This window comes from Lonchura striata, chromosome 1A (assembly GCF_050655825.1).
Source record: "Lonchura striata isolate lonStrDom1 chromosome 1A, ASM5065582v1, whole genome shotgun sequence".
Lineage (NCBI taxonomy): Eukaryota > Metazoa > Chordata > Aves > Passeriformes > Estrildidae > Lonchura > Lonchura striata.
This window is the reverse complement of record NC_140741.1, coordinates 26,812,989-26,825,519: the sequence shown is the minus strand read 5'-3', so window position 1 is coordinate 26,825,519 and position 12,531 is coordinate 26,812,989. Positions and strand designations below refer to the sequence as shown.

The 12,531-nt window shown below is 53.9% G+C and overlaps 2 protein-coding genes across 2 annotated transcripts; both read right to left on the bottom strand.

Moving 5' to 3' along the window:
- Positions 1–647: 647 nt before the first annotated feature.
- GCAT (glycine C-acetyltransferase) lies at positions 648–5,325 on the bottom strand. The gene is made up of 9 exons (XM_021553955.3): positions 5,109–5,325; positions 4,892–5,022; positions 4,193–4,294; positions 3,538–3,684; positions 3,100–3,254; positions 2,500–2,582; positions 1,947–2,118; positions 1,419–1,540; positions 648–1,017 (listed from the first exon to the last, which is right to left on the bottom strand). Exons 1-9 carry the CDS (start codon positions 5,308–5,310, stop codon positions 866–868), a joined length of 1,266 nt encoding a protein of 421 aa, XP_021409630.2. The 5' UTR covers positions 5,311–5,325; the 3' UTR covers positions 648–865.
- A 2,081-nt stretch (positions 5,326–7,406) lies between these two features.
- Positions 7,407–8,339, bottom strand: H1-0 (H1.0 linker histone). The gene has a single exon (XM_021553968.4). It carries the CDS (start codon positions 8,149–8,151, stop codon positions 7,573–7,575), a length of 579 nt encoding a protein of 192 aa, XP_021409643.3. The 5' UTR covers positions 8,152–8,339; the 3' UTR covers positions 7,407–7,572.
- Positions 8,340–12,531: the final 4,192 nt, after the last annotated feature.

Sequence of the window (12,531 nt, the reverse complement as noted above, 5' to 3'; positions counted from 1 at the left end):
CAGGTCCCACTTGTGCCTTTTTGAATGCTGAAATACTACAGCACAGCTAGGAGGAACAAATCCAGAGATTCCAGACGGGAGAAAGTTAAAGGTTTCCGTCACCTGCTCTGTCCCTGGCCTCAGCCTCAGTCAGATGCAGATCCTCTCAGTATGCTACCACCTCTGCCACCTCAGCTTGCCCACTGCCTGATGGCCTCTCTGGGGCAAGATGTCTTTCCCAGGGCAGGTTTGGGACCACTGAAGTAATTGGCAAAGCCTGGTAGCTGGGGACCAAGCAAGCCTCACATCTAACCTGAGAGTGAGAAGTAGACAAAGGAGCACCAGAGCTTTGGGGGGCCCATATACTCTTTCCCTAACCAGCTGCCAGTAGCACAGGTTGCAAAAGGTGTAGGAAACACCCCTGCCTCAGTGGGGGAATTACAGCAGTCAGATCTGCCAGGGTGATGCTGCTGAACCCACAGGAGAGCATGGAAGAAGCAGGCAACATCAGCAACGCTGTTATTTCCATCAGCAGGAGACAGCAGGAACTGCAGCGCTTCACCATCTGGACTGAGGCTTCGGGGAAGTCATAGCAGTGTCTGGTCACAGCATGAGAGGATGGGGATGGGGTGCAGCTCCTGGATGAGGAAATAGGAGGCAGACAAATATCCGCTGCACTGCAGGACACCTTTAATGACACTTAAGTGCTGTTTACCAGTGCTACTGCCAGCATGCTGCAACAGCCAGCTGGCTGACTCATGTGACACAGGCTGTGATGCCTTGAGGAACGGTCCTGCTTTTGGCAGTGTGCTGTTCAAGCCTTTTTCCCCATCAGAGGCACTTGGTTGTGGACAGAGATGGTGCTGAAGAGGTGTTTTCTGGCCCCTCAAGACAGTGCTCCGTGCTTCCGTCCCACCTCGGTGAAGGCTTCCACGCAGCGGTCGATGTCCTCGTCGCTGTGCACGGCTGAGATCTGGACCCGAATGCGCGCCTTCCCCTTGGGGACCACGGGGTAGCTGAAGCCAATGACGTAAATGCCTGGGGAGGAAATGCAGACAGAGTCAGAGCTGGCTGGGACAGAGACAGGCTGAGTGTACTGGGTGACAGAAAGGCTCCCCTCCCAATAACCACTTCCAGCCTTCAGGGTTTCCAAGTGCCATTTGCTCCCAAGCATGGAAATGAGGTTAAGGGCCAGCAATGGGGATGGAGTCCAGCCTAGCAGGACAAGAGCATTAATGTAAATCCTCTCCCTAACTGAGAAAGAAGCTGCAGCCAGCAACATCTGGGGGAGACCATGAGGACATTTGCAGCTGGAGGGGGAAGAAGTACTGGATTTTGTGCAAGAACATCTTCTGAAGGAGGGCTTGTGGTGGCACCACCGCCAACTGTCCCATCCCTCAGGGAATGTGTCTGCATACTGAGCTCCCTCCCCAGATCACCTCTGTTGAGCATGTCCTCTGCCATCACTGATGCCAGCCGAGCATCCCCCAGCATGACGGGACAGATGGGGTGGTCTTTCCCCGAGATGGTGAAGCCAGCTGCCGTCATCTTACTTCTGAACCTGGTGGAGGGAACAACAGGATGAGTAAAAACCTCAACAACCCTGTCCTTGGAGACCACTGCCTTTCTTTCCCCTGGGAGTCCTGCCCACTGAGAACTGGGTAAGGTTTGCTGCACTGTTCATCTTCTGTGCAGGGAAGAGATCTCTCCTCTTAGAGTGATCTCCTACCGTGTCCTGCCACGCATAATGAGACTGCAGATCCTTGAGGGGACAATGTGCCCCAGCTCACAGAACATCCAGATGTGACACATCTGCCTGACACAGCCAGGCAATCCTGCAGCCTCCCCTGAGCCCTGACTTGCAAACTGTCTTCACAGTTATCACTGGGAAAGGAGGGGCGAATACATCACAGACAACTCACTCCTAACAAAGCTGCCCCTGCTCCCACACCAACATGGCCCCTCACCGTTGGGTTTTGGCAGCCATAGACTGTGCAATGGCATTGCTCTCCATGAGCAGGTCCAGGGCCTTGGATGCACAGCCCACCACGGCAGGAGGCAGGCTGTTGGAGAAGAGGTATGGGCGGGAACGCTGGCGGAGCAAATCGATGAGGGATTTGGGACCTGTTGTGTACCCGCCTGCAGACAGAGGAGAGAGAATTGGACAAGGCACCCCAGCAAGGTGACCTGTTTAGAGTGAGGCTTCTTGATAAAGTCAACCTGGCACCTGCAGCAGGAATTTAGGTACAAACCAGGTCTAAAAATCATAGCTGATGCTTTTGACCAAGAGTTTCCACCTTGACCCCAAAGGCAAATGCATGAGAAAGATGACAATGTAACAGGCACATGGCAGGATCTCCCTTAATCCTGCAGCAAAATCACAAACCAAGCCTTATGCTACCAGTGGAAAAGGATAATATGCATTTGCTACTCTATCATTAGTCAGAGGAAGGAAATGTAAGATTGATGCTGTAGAGCTCTTTAGGGCATGCAGTACGCTGGACAGGAAAATGCCTTCACCTGCAGCTCCTCCAAGAGCTTTTCCCAGAGTAGAATTGATGATGGTGACTTTGTCCATCACTCCCAGGAGCTCATCAGTACCCCTGTAGAAAAAGGAATGTTACGTTATCAGTTGTGCCAGCACACACCAGGGAATCTGCTGGATACCTCAAGGAAAACAAAGCACTGCCAGCCAGGTCTCTGGCATCCCTCCTTCTAGAAAAGGAGGAATAGCCCCTTGAGATAGTTCAACCCAAGTGTTGACCTTCCTCTGCTGCAGAAAGCCTAAGCTGGGAGAGGACCAAGTAAGAACATGTGTTCTTCATCCCTTAGAGATGGGAAAGTGCTCAAACTTCCCACACAGAAGTTTAATAGTCCAAACAAAGCACCTGCCAGGAGAGGTGGTGCCCCAATGAGATGGTCAAACCATCTGTTACACACTGAGAAGAAGCTGTCACTTGGCGATGGATCACTGCTGAAGTATCTCCTTTCAATCCAAAGGTGAGGTGCAAAGCCTTCAAGGAGTCCCCACACAAAAACACGCTGGCCATCAGCAGCTTAGTCCTTGCTTCAGAATGAGTCAGAGTAGGAGGAAGAAACAGGGCTGAGGCAGTCACTTACCGCCCATTGGGTCCCAGGAATCCTGTGGCATGGCATTCATCAATGAAGACCAGGGCATCGTACTTCTGGGCCAGCTGGCAGATTTCCCTCAGGGGCGCGATGTCACCGTCCATGGAGAAGGCACCGTCAGTGGCCACCAGCCGCAGGCGATGCTTCTGTTGGAGGGAAAAAGCCATCCCCAGGGGTGAAGATGTCACCCTGAGGAGAGGGGCTGGCAAAGGCACACACTCAAACCCCTGTATGAAGAGGATGTACCTAACTGACATGGAGGGGATTTGCATCACAACCAGCTGCTTTGCCACCTTGCCTTTTGCCTGTTGGCAAAAACCACGCCTATTGCATGGGAAAGGGCAGAGCTCACCCTCCAGGACTGGTTACTGCACAGGCAGCACAGCTAAGCAAGTGCCCTGGTGTTGGGGTGGGAGCAGACCTCCATACCTGCGCTTCCTTCAGCTTGGCCTCCAGGTCCTGCATGTCCATATGCTTGTAGCGGTACTTGTTGGCCTTGCACAGGCGGATGCCATCGATGATGGAAGCATGGTTCAGCTCATCTGACAGCACTGCATCCTCTGGGGTCAGCAGGGCCTGGCAGTGCCAAACAGAAAGGATCATCCTTTGCTCTGGATGCCAGCTCACCAAGATCTCCCAGCCTCCCTCAGTACGGAGAACAAGGGTGTGATTGATTCCAGCTGCCACATCTCTCCTGGCACTGCTAAACTTTCTATTTCCTTACTAGTCATCTTATTCCCTGGCTTCTTTATGCCAGGCTTTTGCTTGTGGCTTCTGAGCTCAAAATCTCCTTCTCCCTTTCCTAACATGTGAGATCACCCCTGTCCCTCACCTACACTTTAACGATGCAGAAATGGGAGCCCTCCCTAAGAGCTGGAGCTGGCTGGAGAGAGCAGAGGTGAGGGTGGTTAAATGCCTCTGCGTGGCTTCCCTGGTGCAAGGGCCCCAAGTCAGGGCCTTTCACCACCAGCCACTGCTATCTTTTCTGGTGCATAGACCTCACAGCAGAGCCTCTGGAAGGCATGGGAACCACATTGCTGTCACCTCCCTTCTCCATGCACAACACAAGTGAAGCCTTATGAACCTCAAAGATACCAGCGTTGGCATCAAAGCAACTGGCATAGAGAATGGCATCTTCCCGCTGGTGGAAACGTGCAATCTTCTCCTCCAGGTCCTTGTGTATGCTCTAAAGAGAAGAGAGGAGCAGGAGTCAACAGTGGGGCAGCACAGGTTCTTGCTTGCCCACTGCTGTTAAATGCTGACTTGAAAGGGCTGGAGACAAACAGGTTTTATCCAGAAAAGGGATGTGCGTGGGAGAAGTTACTAATGTTCAGCAAATGCAGCCCTAAAGTATGATTATGGGTTGGGATGCCAAAGCTCAGCAGGGAGACTCGAAGCACCCCATGCACAAAGAGAAAGCTCTTCTTGTTCTTTGCACTTAATCAGGCAGGTTTCAAAAAAGGCTCCAACAGGGATAAACTGGGCTGGGTCTGATGGAGCCACTTCAAGCCAGGTTCACTGTAATTTTGACCCAAAAGAGAGAGAAAAAGACATTTATTTTCTGAATTCAGAAGGGTGTTCAGTTTCTTTGCTCTCAGGTGTTGTAATGGTTTAAATTGGCATATTTCCAGATGCTTGGCTAGTGGGGATCTGGCAGGCTCCTTTTCTCACCGGGCCACATGTAAGCTAGCACTGTGCACGCATGCCGAGTGGAAGTGTCGAGAGAGGAGTCTGCGTGGACACCCTGCGAAAGGCCCGCGGGGAAGGGGATGCTGCTCAGTACCTGGGTACCGCAAATAAAGCGGACGGAGCTGAGCCCAGCGCCGAACTTCTCCAGGGCCTCCACAGCGGCACGGATGACCTCGGGGTGGCTGGAGAGCCCCAGATAGTTATTGGCGCAGAAGTTGAGGATCCCTGCGGGAACAGAGAGAGAAAGAAGCAGGGGCATGGCACCGAGGGAAGGGACCGAGAGCTCTCCTTTCCCTCCCCGCCGCACGCACCGGCGCCGCCGCCCGCCAAGCGGAGGTGGGGACCCTGTCGGGAGGTGATGATGCGCTCGCTCTTCCAGGTGCCGGCGCCGCGGATATCCTCCAGCTCGCTCTCCAGCCGCCGCCGCAGCTGCGCCGCCGCCGCGCCCGACGCGGCCCGGGGGGCGCCGGCCCCGGCCCCGCGCAGCGCCCGCACCGCCGCCGCCCGCCACATCCCGGCGCTCCGCCCCGCACGCCCCGGGGCGGGCCCGCCGCCCCATCGCCGCTAGTTAAACACGGGTTCATCGCTGACCAATGCACATCCGCCGCCGCGGCACCGCCCCCGCCGGGCGGGGCGGGCGGCCGCCGCGGGTCCAGCGCTCGAAGCGCTTGGGAGCGTTCTCCAGGAGGCGTTCGGCGTCGTCTTTGGAGGAGAGGATCTGTCCCAAGGAGTTTAGGCACCCCAGAGCCAGATATGTGATGCCCGGAGTCTGAGGGATTTTGGGGGAACGCCATCTATGAGATTTAGGAACTGTAATGGGATCATGTAGTATGGTCTGAGGGATTTCATAGCAATAGGGCATCATGGACCTCAAGGATTGACAAGCCCAGGAGCATTAGGTGACTCTGCCTTCAGCACAGGTGACTTGGATCCTTGCACATAGGTGGTTTATGGGTGTCCACCGCTAGGGGTAATGAGCCACGGGTCTGTGGCATGTGTGTGTATCAGGCTGAGGTGACCAACAATCCATTGGACAGAGAGGTTTAGGATTTCCCAGGTGAAAATTAGAATACCCAGAGGATTTGAGCGCCTCTGGCCAAATGTCTTTGTAAACTACAGGCTCAGTGGCTTTAGACACAAAGGGTCATAGAATGATAGAATTGTTTGGGTTCAAAGGAACCTTAAAAATCATCAAATTCCAAGCTCGCCATGGGCTGGAAGACCTTCCACTAGACCAAGTTGCTCAGAGCCCCATCAAAACTCGGCTGGAGTATTTTTAGGGATAAGGCATTCATAACTTCTCTGGGCAGCCTGTTCTTTCTGGATTAGGTATCTCCTTCCTCTACTACAACTAACTAGGGAATTCTGTGGCCAGAGTGGTTTAGACCACTCATTCCAGGGGAATTAGGTACCAGGCTCTTGAAAGGTTCAGGGTCTTCAGTCTAGGTGTTCTGGTTGCCTTTGATCTAAGGGTGTTACGAACAAGAGCCCATAGGGATTAGGTGCATCCAGGCCAAGGATTTCAGTGTCCTGAAGTACTGAATTTGGAATCCTTAATGGCTAAAGGACTCAGGCACCATTTGCCCAAGCAATTTAGGAAGAATAGGCTGAAGGATTTGGGAGCCATCATGAGAGGGTGAAGATCCTGGCCTTATGAGAGTTAGACACAAAAAGTCCAAGGGCCCTGGGCATCCAGAGCCCCTGGGATTTTGAAACTCACGGCTCAGGTGGTTGGGGATCCTGATTATCAAGAAGTTTATCTGTCTCTAGCCAAGAGGGATTAGGCAGCTCCTGCCTGAGGCTCAGACCCTGCTGAGCAGTGAGGTCAGCCCACAGGCTCCCTGCCAGCCCTGCCTTCAGGATCACCCAGCCCAGCCCAGGGAGGGGCTCTGGCAGGGGACAGGCAGGCCCTGGAGTTGTGCCAGCCCCACTGGGCACAAAGCCAGAGCCCTCCTGTCGCAGCAGGACTGAGCCCAGCAGTTCTGCCTCACCCTGCCCACCACATCCTACCCATAGAGCTGTCCACTACCTCAGGATGTTCCTCCCTGGGGAGCAAAGATGCATATGGCTGTGTCTGTCCTTTCTCCCCACAGTGATCCCACTTCCCACTCCATGGACACCTTCAACTCCTTGCAAGCCCAGGTGGACAGACTCTGGCTGCACTCCATCTCCTCTGTCCCATCCTTGCCCCAAAAGTCCCTGCCACCATCCAGCTGTGCTGAGGCAGCTCCATAGGCAGGTGGGCAGCCCTGGTTGTCTCCAGCACCAGCTCGACCTCACACCCAGCAGCCCAACATTCCTCACCTCATCCCCACAGTGGGGATCTGCAGCACTGGATAGGGAACAGGGACCCCTCTTCCTCCTCCAAGGAAGGCCAGCTTTCATAGCCATATGTTCCGGCTTCCCCACCAATGTCTTTGCCTGGCCCCAGCAAACAAATAAACCCCCCAGGAGTTGAGGCAGGACCAGGAACTGAAATCCTGCATGACTCCAACAGGCACACAGGGTCACCATCACTCTCAACACACAACAAGCAGTCCAGCATTAACAAAACCAACAGACACACACGCAAGAAATTTCTGAGATATCAGAATAAAAACCCAGACCAGTAACACTTTAAAATTGTTTTTTTTTCATTCATCAACTGCCTTGTTTCAGCTATTTCAATTCACGAATAGAGCAATTCTTTATAAAATGCAGTAGAAAGGAGTAAAAACAAAGGCAACAGCTATTTACAGAACCAACGGGGAGAGTGCCGAAGCGCCTCTAGACTTCTCACTTCTTCTTGGGCGACTTCCGGGCACCGGACTTGGCTCTGGATTTCGACCGCCTTGCCTTCTTGGGTTTTGATGCCTTCAGGGACTTGGCTTTAACAGTCCTTGGCTTCTTGGCTTTCTTCGGGCTCCTCGACTTCTTCCTGGCCTTCCTGGCGGCAGATTTGGGCTTCTTGGCTGGGGACCTGGCTTTCCTGGACCTAGCCGGCTTCCGAGGCGAAGTGGATCTCCTGGCTGCCTTCTTCCTCTTCCTGGAAGGAGACCTCTTCGCCTTGCCGGCCTTGGCTAGGCGGAAAGAGCCGGAGGCACCAACTCCTTTGGTCTGCTTGAGGACTCCAGTGGCCAGCAGGCGCCGGATGGCCAGCCTGATCTGGACGTCGGCATTCTGGCCCACCTTGTAGTTGCTCTTCACGTACTTCTGGATGGACTGCCGGGATGCGCCGCCGCGGCTCTTGTCGGCCCGGATGGCTGCCGTGATCATGTCCGAGTACGCGGGGTGGGCTGCCGGCCGCCGCGCTGACCGGGCCCGCTTGGGCTTGGTGGCCGAAGCCGGTGGCAGTGGGATCGGGCTGTCGCTCATGGCGAGTGCTTCGTCCCGCGATGCCCTGCTATGCCCTCACTGCTGGCAGCGTGGCCCGCCCGGCCTGGGACCCCCGCCCCTGGGCGGGGAGAGGCTGGAAGGGAGCGGTGGGTGGCTGAAGCCGCAGCAGAGCCGGCGCCGCTCCGCCGCCGGTGCCCCCGCCGGTGCCTCTGCGGCCGCGCCCGCCGCGGGCTCCCTTTAAAGCCGCGGCGCGGACCGCGGGGAGGACTGCCCCGCGCCACCCGCCGCCCGTGTCCCCGCGTGTCCCCTGCCACGCCCTGACCCGACCCACCCGGAGCCACAGGCAGGGACAGTGCGGGGGACACTGCGGAATAAGAGCATTTGGGGCAATACGTGGTGGGGACAAGGAGGGACACTGGCGGGATCAGCGGGGGACAGTCAAGAGCGAGGACTTGTAAGGGACATTTAGTGGGGCAGCTTAGGTACAAGGTGCATTTGGAAGGATATTGTGTAGGGACAAAGAAGGACACTGGGGACGCTGGTAAGACAGGGACATGCATGTCAGGGATATTCAGAGCAACAAGAGATGCAGAGGGACACTTAGGGAAGACACAGGGTTAGGGAGGGACATTTAGGGGCAACACAAGCAAACATGCTGGAGGAATATCAGGGGACAAGGAAAGACACTCTGGAAAATATTAAGGGGGTAAGAAGGAACACTAGAGATGACACTGGGCACGGCACCAAGGAGAAAACGGGAAGCATTGGGCACAAGTCAGCTCAGCAGCAATACCCCATGGCCAAGTGCCACTATTCCCTCTTCTGCCCCTTTGCTCTCCACCAGGTGCTTTAGGAACACCATCTCAGCCCTTGCATGTGGGTGATGAGGGGTCACAAAGAACAGGCTACCCCCTTGTTTTGGGAGACACACACAACTCTCAGCATGCGGACAGAGTAGGGACATAGTGGCAATCAGCCATCCTTTCCCTGCTGGGTGAGCGGTCGGCTGTTCCTGGGAGATTAAATATAGCCACTATCATCATCTTGCCTGTAGGATTTAGATGATGTTTTCCCCTTATTTTTTAAAAACACATGGGCGCAGCCACCTGGTGCCCGCCAACATGCCATGTGGGGCTCAGAGGTGAACCAAACCTCCCAGTGCTTCAGTTTACCATTAAAATACACAGTGAAGCACCTCTCAATAACTTCTGAGTTCCCTGGGTGTCCAGGGCCATGAAAACCACCAGCCAGGGACACACAGAAGTATACATCAATAAAATATCAATATAGATACATAAATACAAATATAAATACAGAAATTGAAATAATAAAAATAGCAATAGTAGAAATTGAGATAATAGAATCATAGGGTTGTTTGGGCTGGAAGGGACCTTAAAGATCATCCAGTTCCAATTTCCCTGCCATGGGCAAAGACACCTTCCACTAGACCAACGTGCTCAGAGCCCCATTAAGCCTGGCTTTAAACACTGTCAGGCATCCACAACTTCTCTGGGCAACCTGTTTCAGTGCCTCATCACACTCACAATAAAGAATTTCTTCCTAATATCTAATCTAAACTTGCCCTCTTTCAGTTTAGAGCCATTCCCCCTTGCCCCATCACTACATTTAAATAGAAATAGGAATCTTTGATGTGAAGACCTGGCCTGGAATAAGACACTCAGACCCCTGATGCTTTCCCACAGATGGAAGGACCAAGTGCATCTCCTTGAGCCTTCCTCCCTGATGGACTTTCTTCACATGCTCTATTCCATTTGGGGAGTGGGAAAGGCTCTCGGCACCTGCAAACCTTTTTGTTTAATTAGGAGCAAATTGCTTCTAATTGTGGAGAGGAATAACCACCCTCCTGCCTCCCTTGGGGTTTGCTTTAGTTTAAGACCTAATAAATAAATGGCTTTCCATCCCATATGGAGCTCTGGTGGCCTCTGTGCAAGGCTTTGACCGGCTGGGGGATCTCTCATTTTTCCTATCTGGGAATAAACGGCCGGTGCTGGCTGCCGGCACGTAGGCAAAGCCAGGCGGGCAGATAAGGCACCATCTGTTTTTATTTGCACCCAAGTTTGTAACCGTCGCGCGTGGCTCGCCCATGCGCCAGGCTCTGAGGGGAGACGAGGAAGTTTAGGAGGGGTTTAGGAATTGGCACCACGGGCTGCCTGTGGAGCCTCCAGCCCTAACACCCAGGCAGTGGTTATCAATCCAGCGCAGGGATGGGGAGGCAAAGGCGGCGGGGGCGGGGGGAGAGGCGGCAGGGAGGGACACACAGATGCTTCACCTAACTTTAACCACCTTAGGGGTCTAATCTCACTCGTTCACCTGGGCAGCTCCCGCTGCTGATCCGGGCTGCTCATCCTCCTCCGGCGGGTGCCGCTGCTGGCAAACAAACATGCTCTCCCCTGTGTGTGGAGGTTCTGGCCCTTTCATGCAGACTAGATCCCTAATTTTTAGTCAGTGAAACTAAGGGGAAGATCCCGTGGCCCCAAGCAACTCACTGGAGGGAAGGCACACAGGTGGTCACAGCTCATCAAGCTGCTGCTGGCTTTGCACATGGGGGGTAACCTGGTCATGGCAAACCCCCAAGCACCCCAGCTGATACTGGAATGCACCCATTGAGCCTTGCACTGTTTTGACAATGCATCTGTAACATGAACTGGTCAGGACCGAGAGGATGAGAGAGTTTTCCAGTCCTTGGCAGGATGTCAGGCCTGGAGGTAGAAGGCAGATGCTGTCAAGCAGTGCAAGCCCTGATGCCTCTGGGAAGTGGGTCCAGTGCTTTTGGCACCTCACTGCAGGCAACACAGGGGACTCATCCAGAAGGAAGAGTTTTTCCCATAGGCACATGTGCCACCATGGCCATCTTGGGTTCATGCCTGTATTTTTGGTCACAGGAACTTGCCACCATGCCCAGGATTGGGTGGGTTACCCCCTGCACCCACTTTTCTCCTCAGGAATTGCTATCCAACCACTCCAAGCCTCCTGAGTCTTCCCTTTCTGGCATTATTTTGCAGAGATTGGGAAATCCCACATCTCCAACAAACCCCAGCGGACACAGCCTGGCAGAAGAATCCTCTCTGTAATCCTGTTTACCTTCTCCTCCCTGTCTGCACTGAGTTCAACCAGACCCCATGGGGATTTGCACATTTCCAGCTGCAGATTTTGTCTTAAAAGGTCAAATCGTGTCCACTGCGGATCCATCGGGTAATAGCCCCTGCCTTATAGGGGCAGGGCAGCTGCTCATAGGCCTTTGAGAGCACCAGGGTACTTCTGGCAATTAATGTCAGAGATAACATTTCATTTTACCCAGTTTCCATTTCAGGGAGACTCAAAATCCTCAGCAGTGGGACTTGGTCTTGGTGGTACTCGGATCCAAGTGCTTCTGTGCTTTTTTAAGAGCAAAACACAAAAACTAGCTGAAGTTCCAGCTGTGTTCCTAAGAGTTTCAGCTCTGAGTCCCCAGTGTGCAATGCAGTGTGGTCAGCCCAGCAGGAAGCCACTCAGCCTGGCCATTGCTAGGGGCAGAGCAGGCTTGAAGGATACAAATAAATGGCAGAGTACCCCTGACTGCTGGACTGATTACCACTGTTTTAAAAGATTGATGGGCTGCTTTTTAAGAGTGAGCTCCTTATGTGAGCTGGGGTGCTGGCTCCCATACAACCATGGTGCTGTAGAGCTGTGGGTTTTCCCAGTGCTTGAGGCTGGGATGTTTCTCACAGCCACAATCCAGCTGCAAGCAAGTGGATGGGATACAACCATCGCTTTGGGATGTTTTTTTGGACTCTGCCAGCCATCATGCCTGTCACCCATGGGCATTTTGGTCATCTCCTCTCCTGGCCACTCTTCCCCTGCCCAGGTTCCCTGCTCCCAGGAGATAAGGATATGGAGACGACGGGGTGACCATATCACCTCGAGGCAGGCGACACAGGCTCTGCCTGATTAACGCTGTGCCAATTTTGGAGGCGCGTCCCCCATGGCCCCTGGATGAGGGGATGACTCTACCCTGCCTGGGGCTGATCTGCAGCCACAGAGCTTCAAGGAGGGGCAGCTCTACCACATGTCAGGGGCACACACATTTCGCCTGTGCTTACGCCACACACTTATCGGGCTGAGCAGCCCTCGTCTGAAAGGCAGAAAAAAACAACACACCACCCAACAAACCAACCCAAACACAAGATACCAAACTCTTCTGGGAAGGGATGGATGAGCACTGTGCAAAGAGCAGTGTGCAGTTCATCCCTCGCTTACCCTCCGCTTGCCCCCAGTGCCCCACTTTAGGAGTTCCCCCCTTTGGGAGTAGGTACAACTACACAGACTGCTGTTTGAGTGGTTGTTTTTTCTAAAAAAACACACATGGTCCGCAACACTCTGTCCTGAACCCTTTTTTCTCCTCCTCTTTTGGCTCCTCTA

What these genes read in the sequence shown, in the direction of transcription:
- GCAT (XM_021553955.3), bottom strand. Translation starts at nt 5,310, where the DNA reads ATGTGGCGGGCGGCGGCGGTGCGGGCGCTGCGCGGGGCCGGGGCCGGC. An exon ending in CTTGGCGGGCGGCGGCGCCG is followed by an intron (nt 5,023 to 5,108) that starts GTGCGTGCGGCG and finishes CTGTTCCCGCAG; the next exon opens with GGATCCTCAACTTCTGCGCC. An exon ending in ATGGCTGCCAAAACCCAACG is followed by an intron (nt 1,541 to 1,946) that starts GTGAGGGGCCAT and finishes TCCCTCCACCAG; the next exon opens with GTTCAGAAGTAAGATGACGG.
- H1-0 (XM_021553968.4), bottom strand. Translation starts at nt 8,151, where the DNA reads ATGAGCGACAGCCCGATCCCACTGCCACCGGCTTCGGCCACCAAGCCC.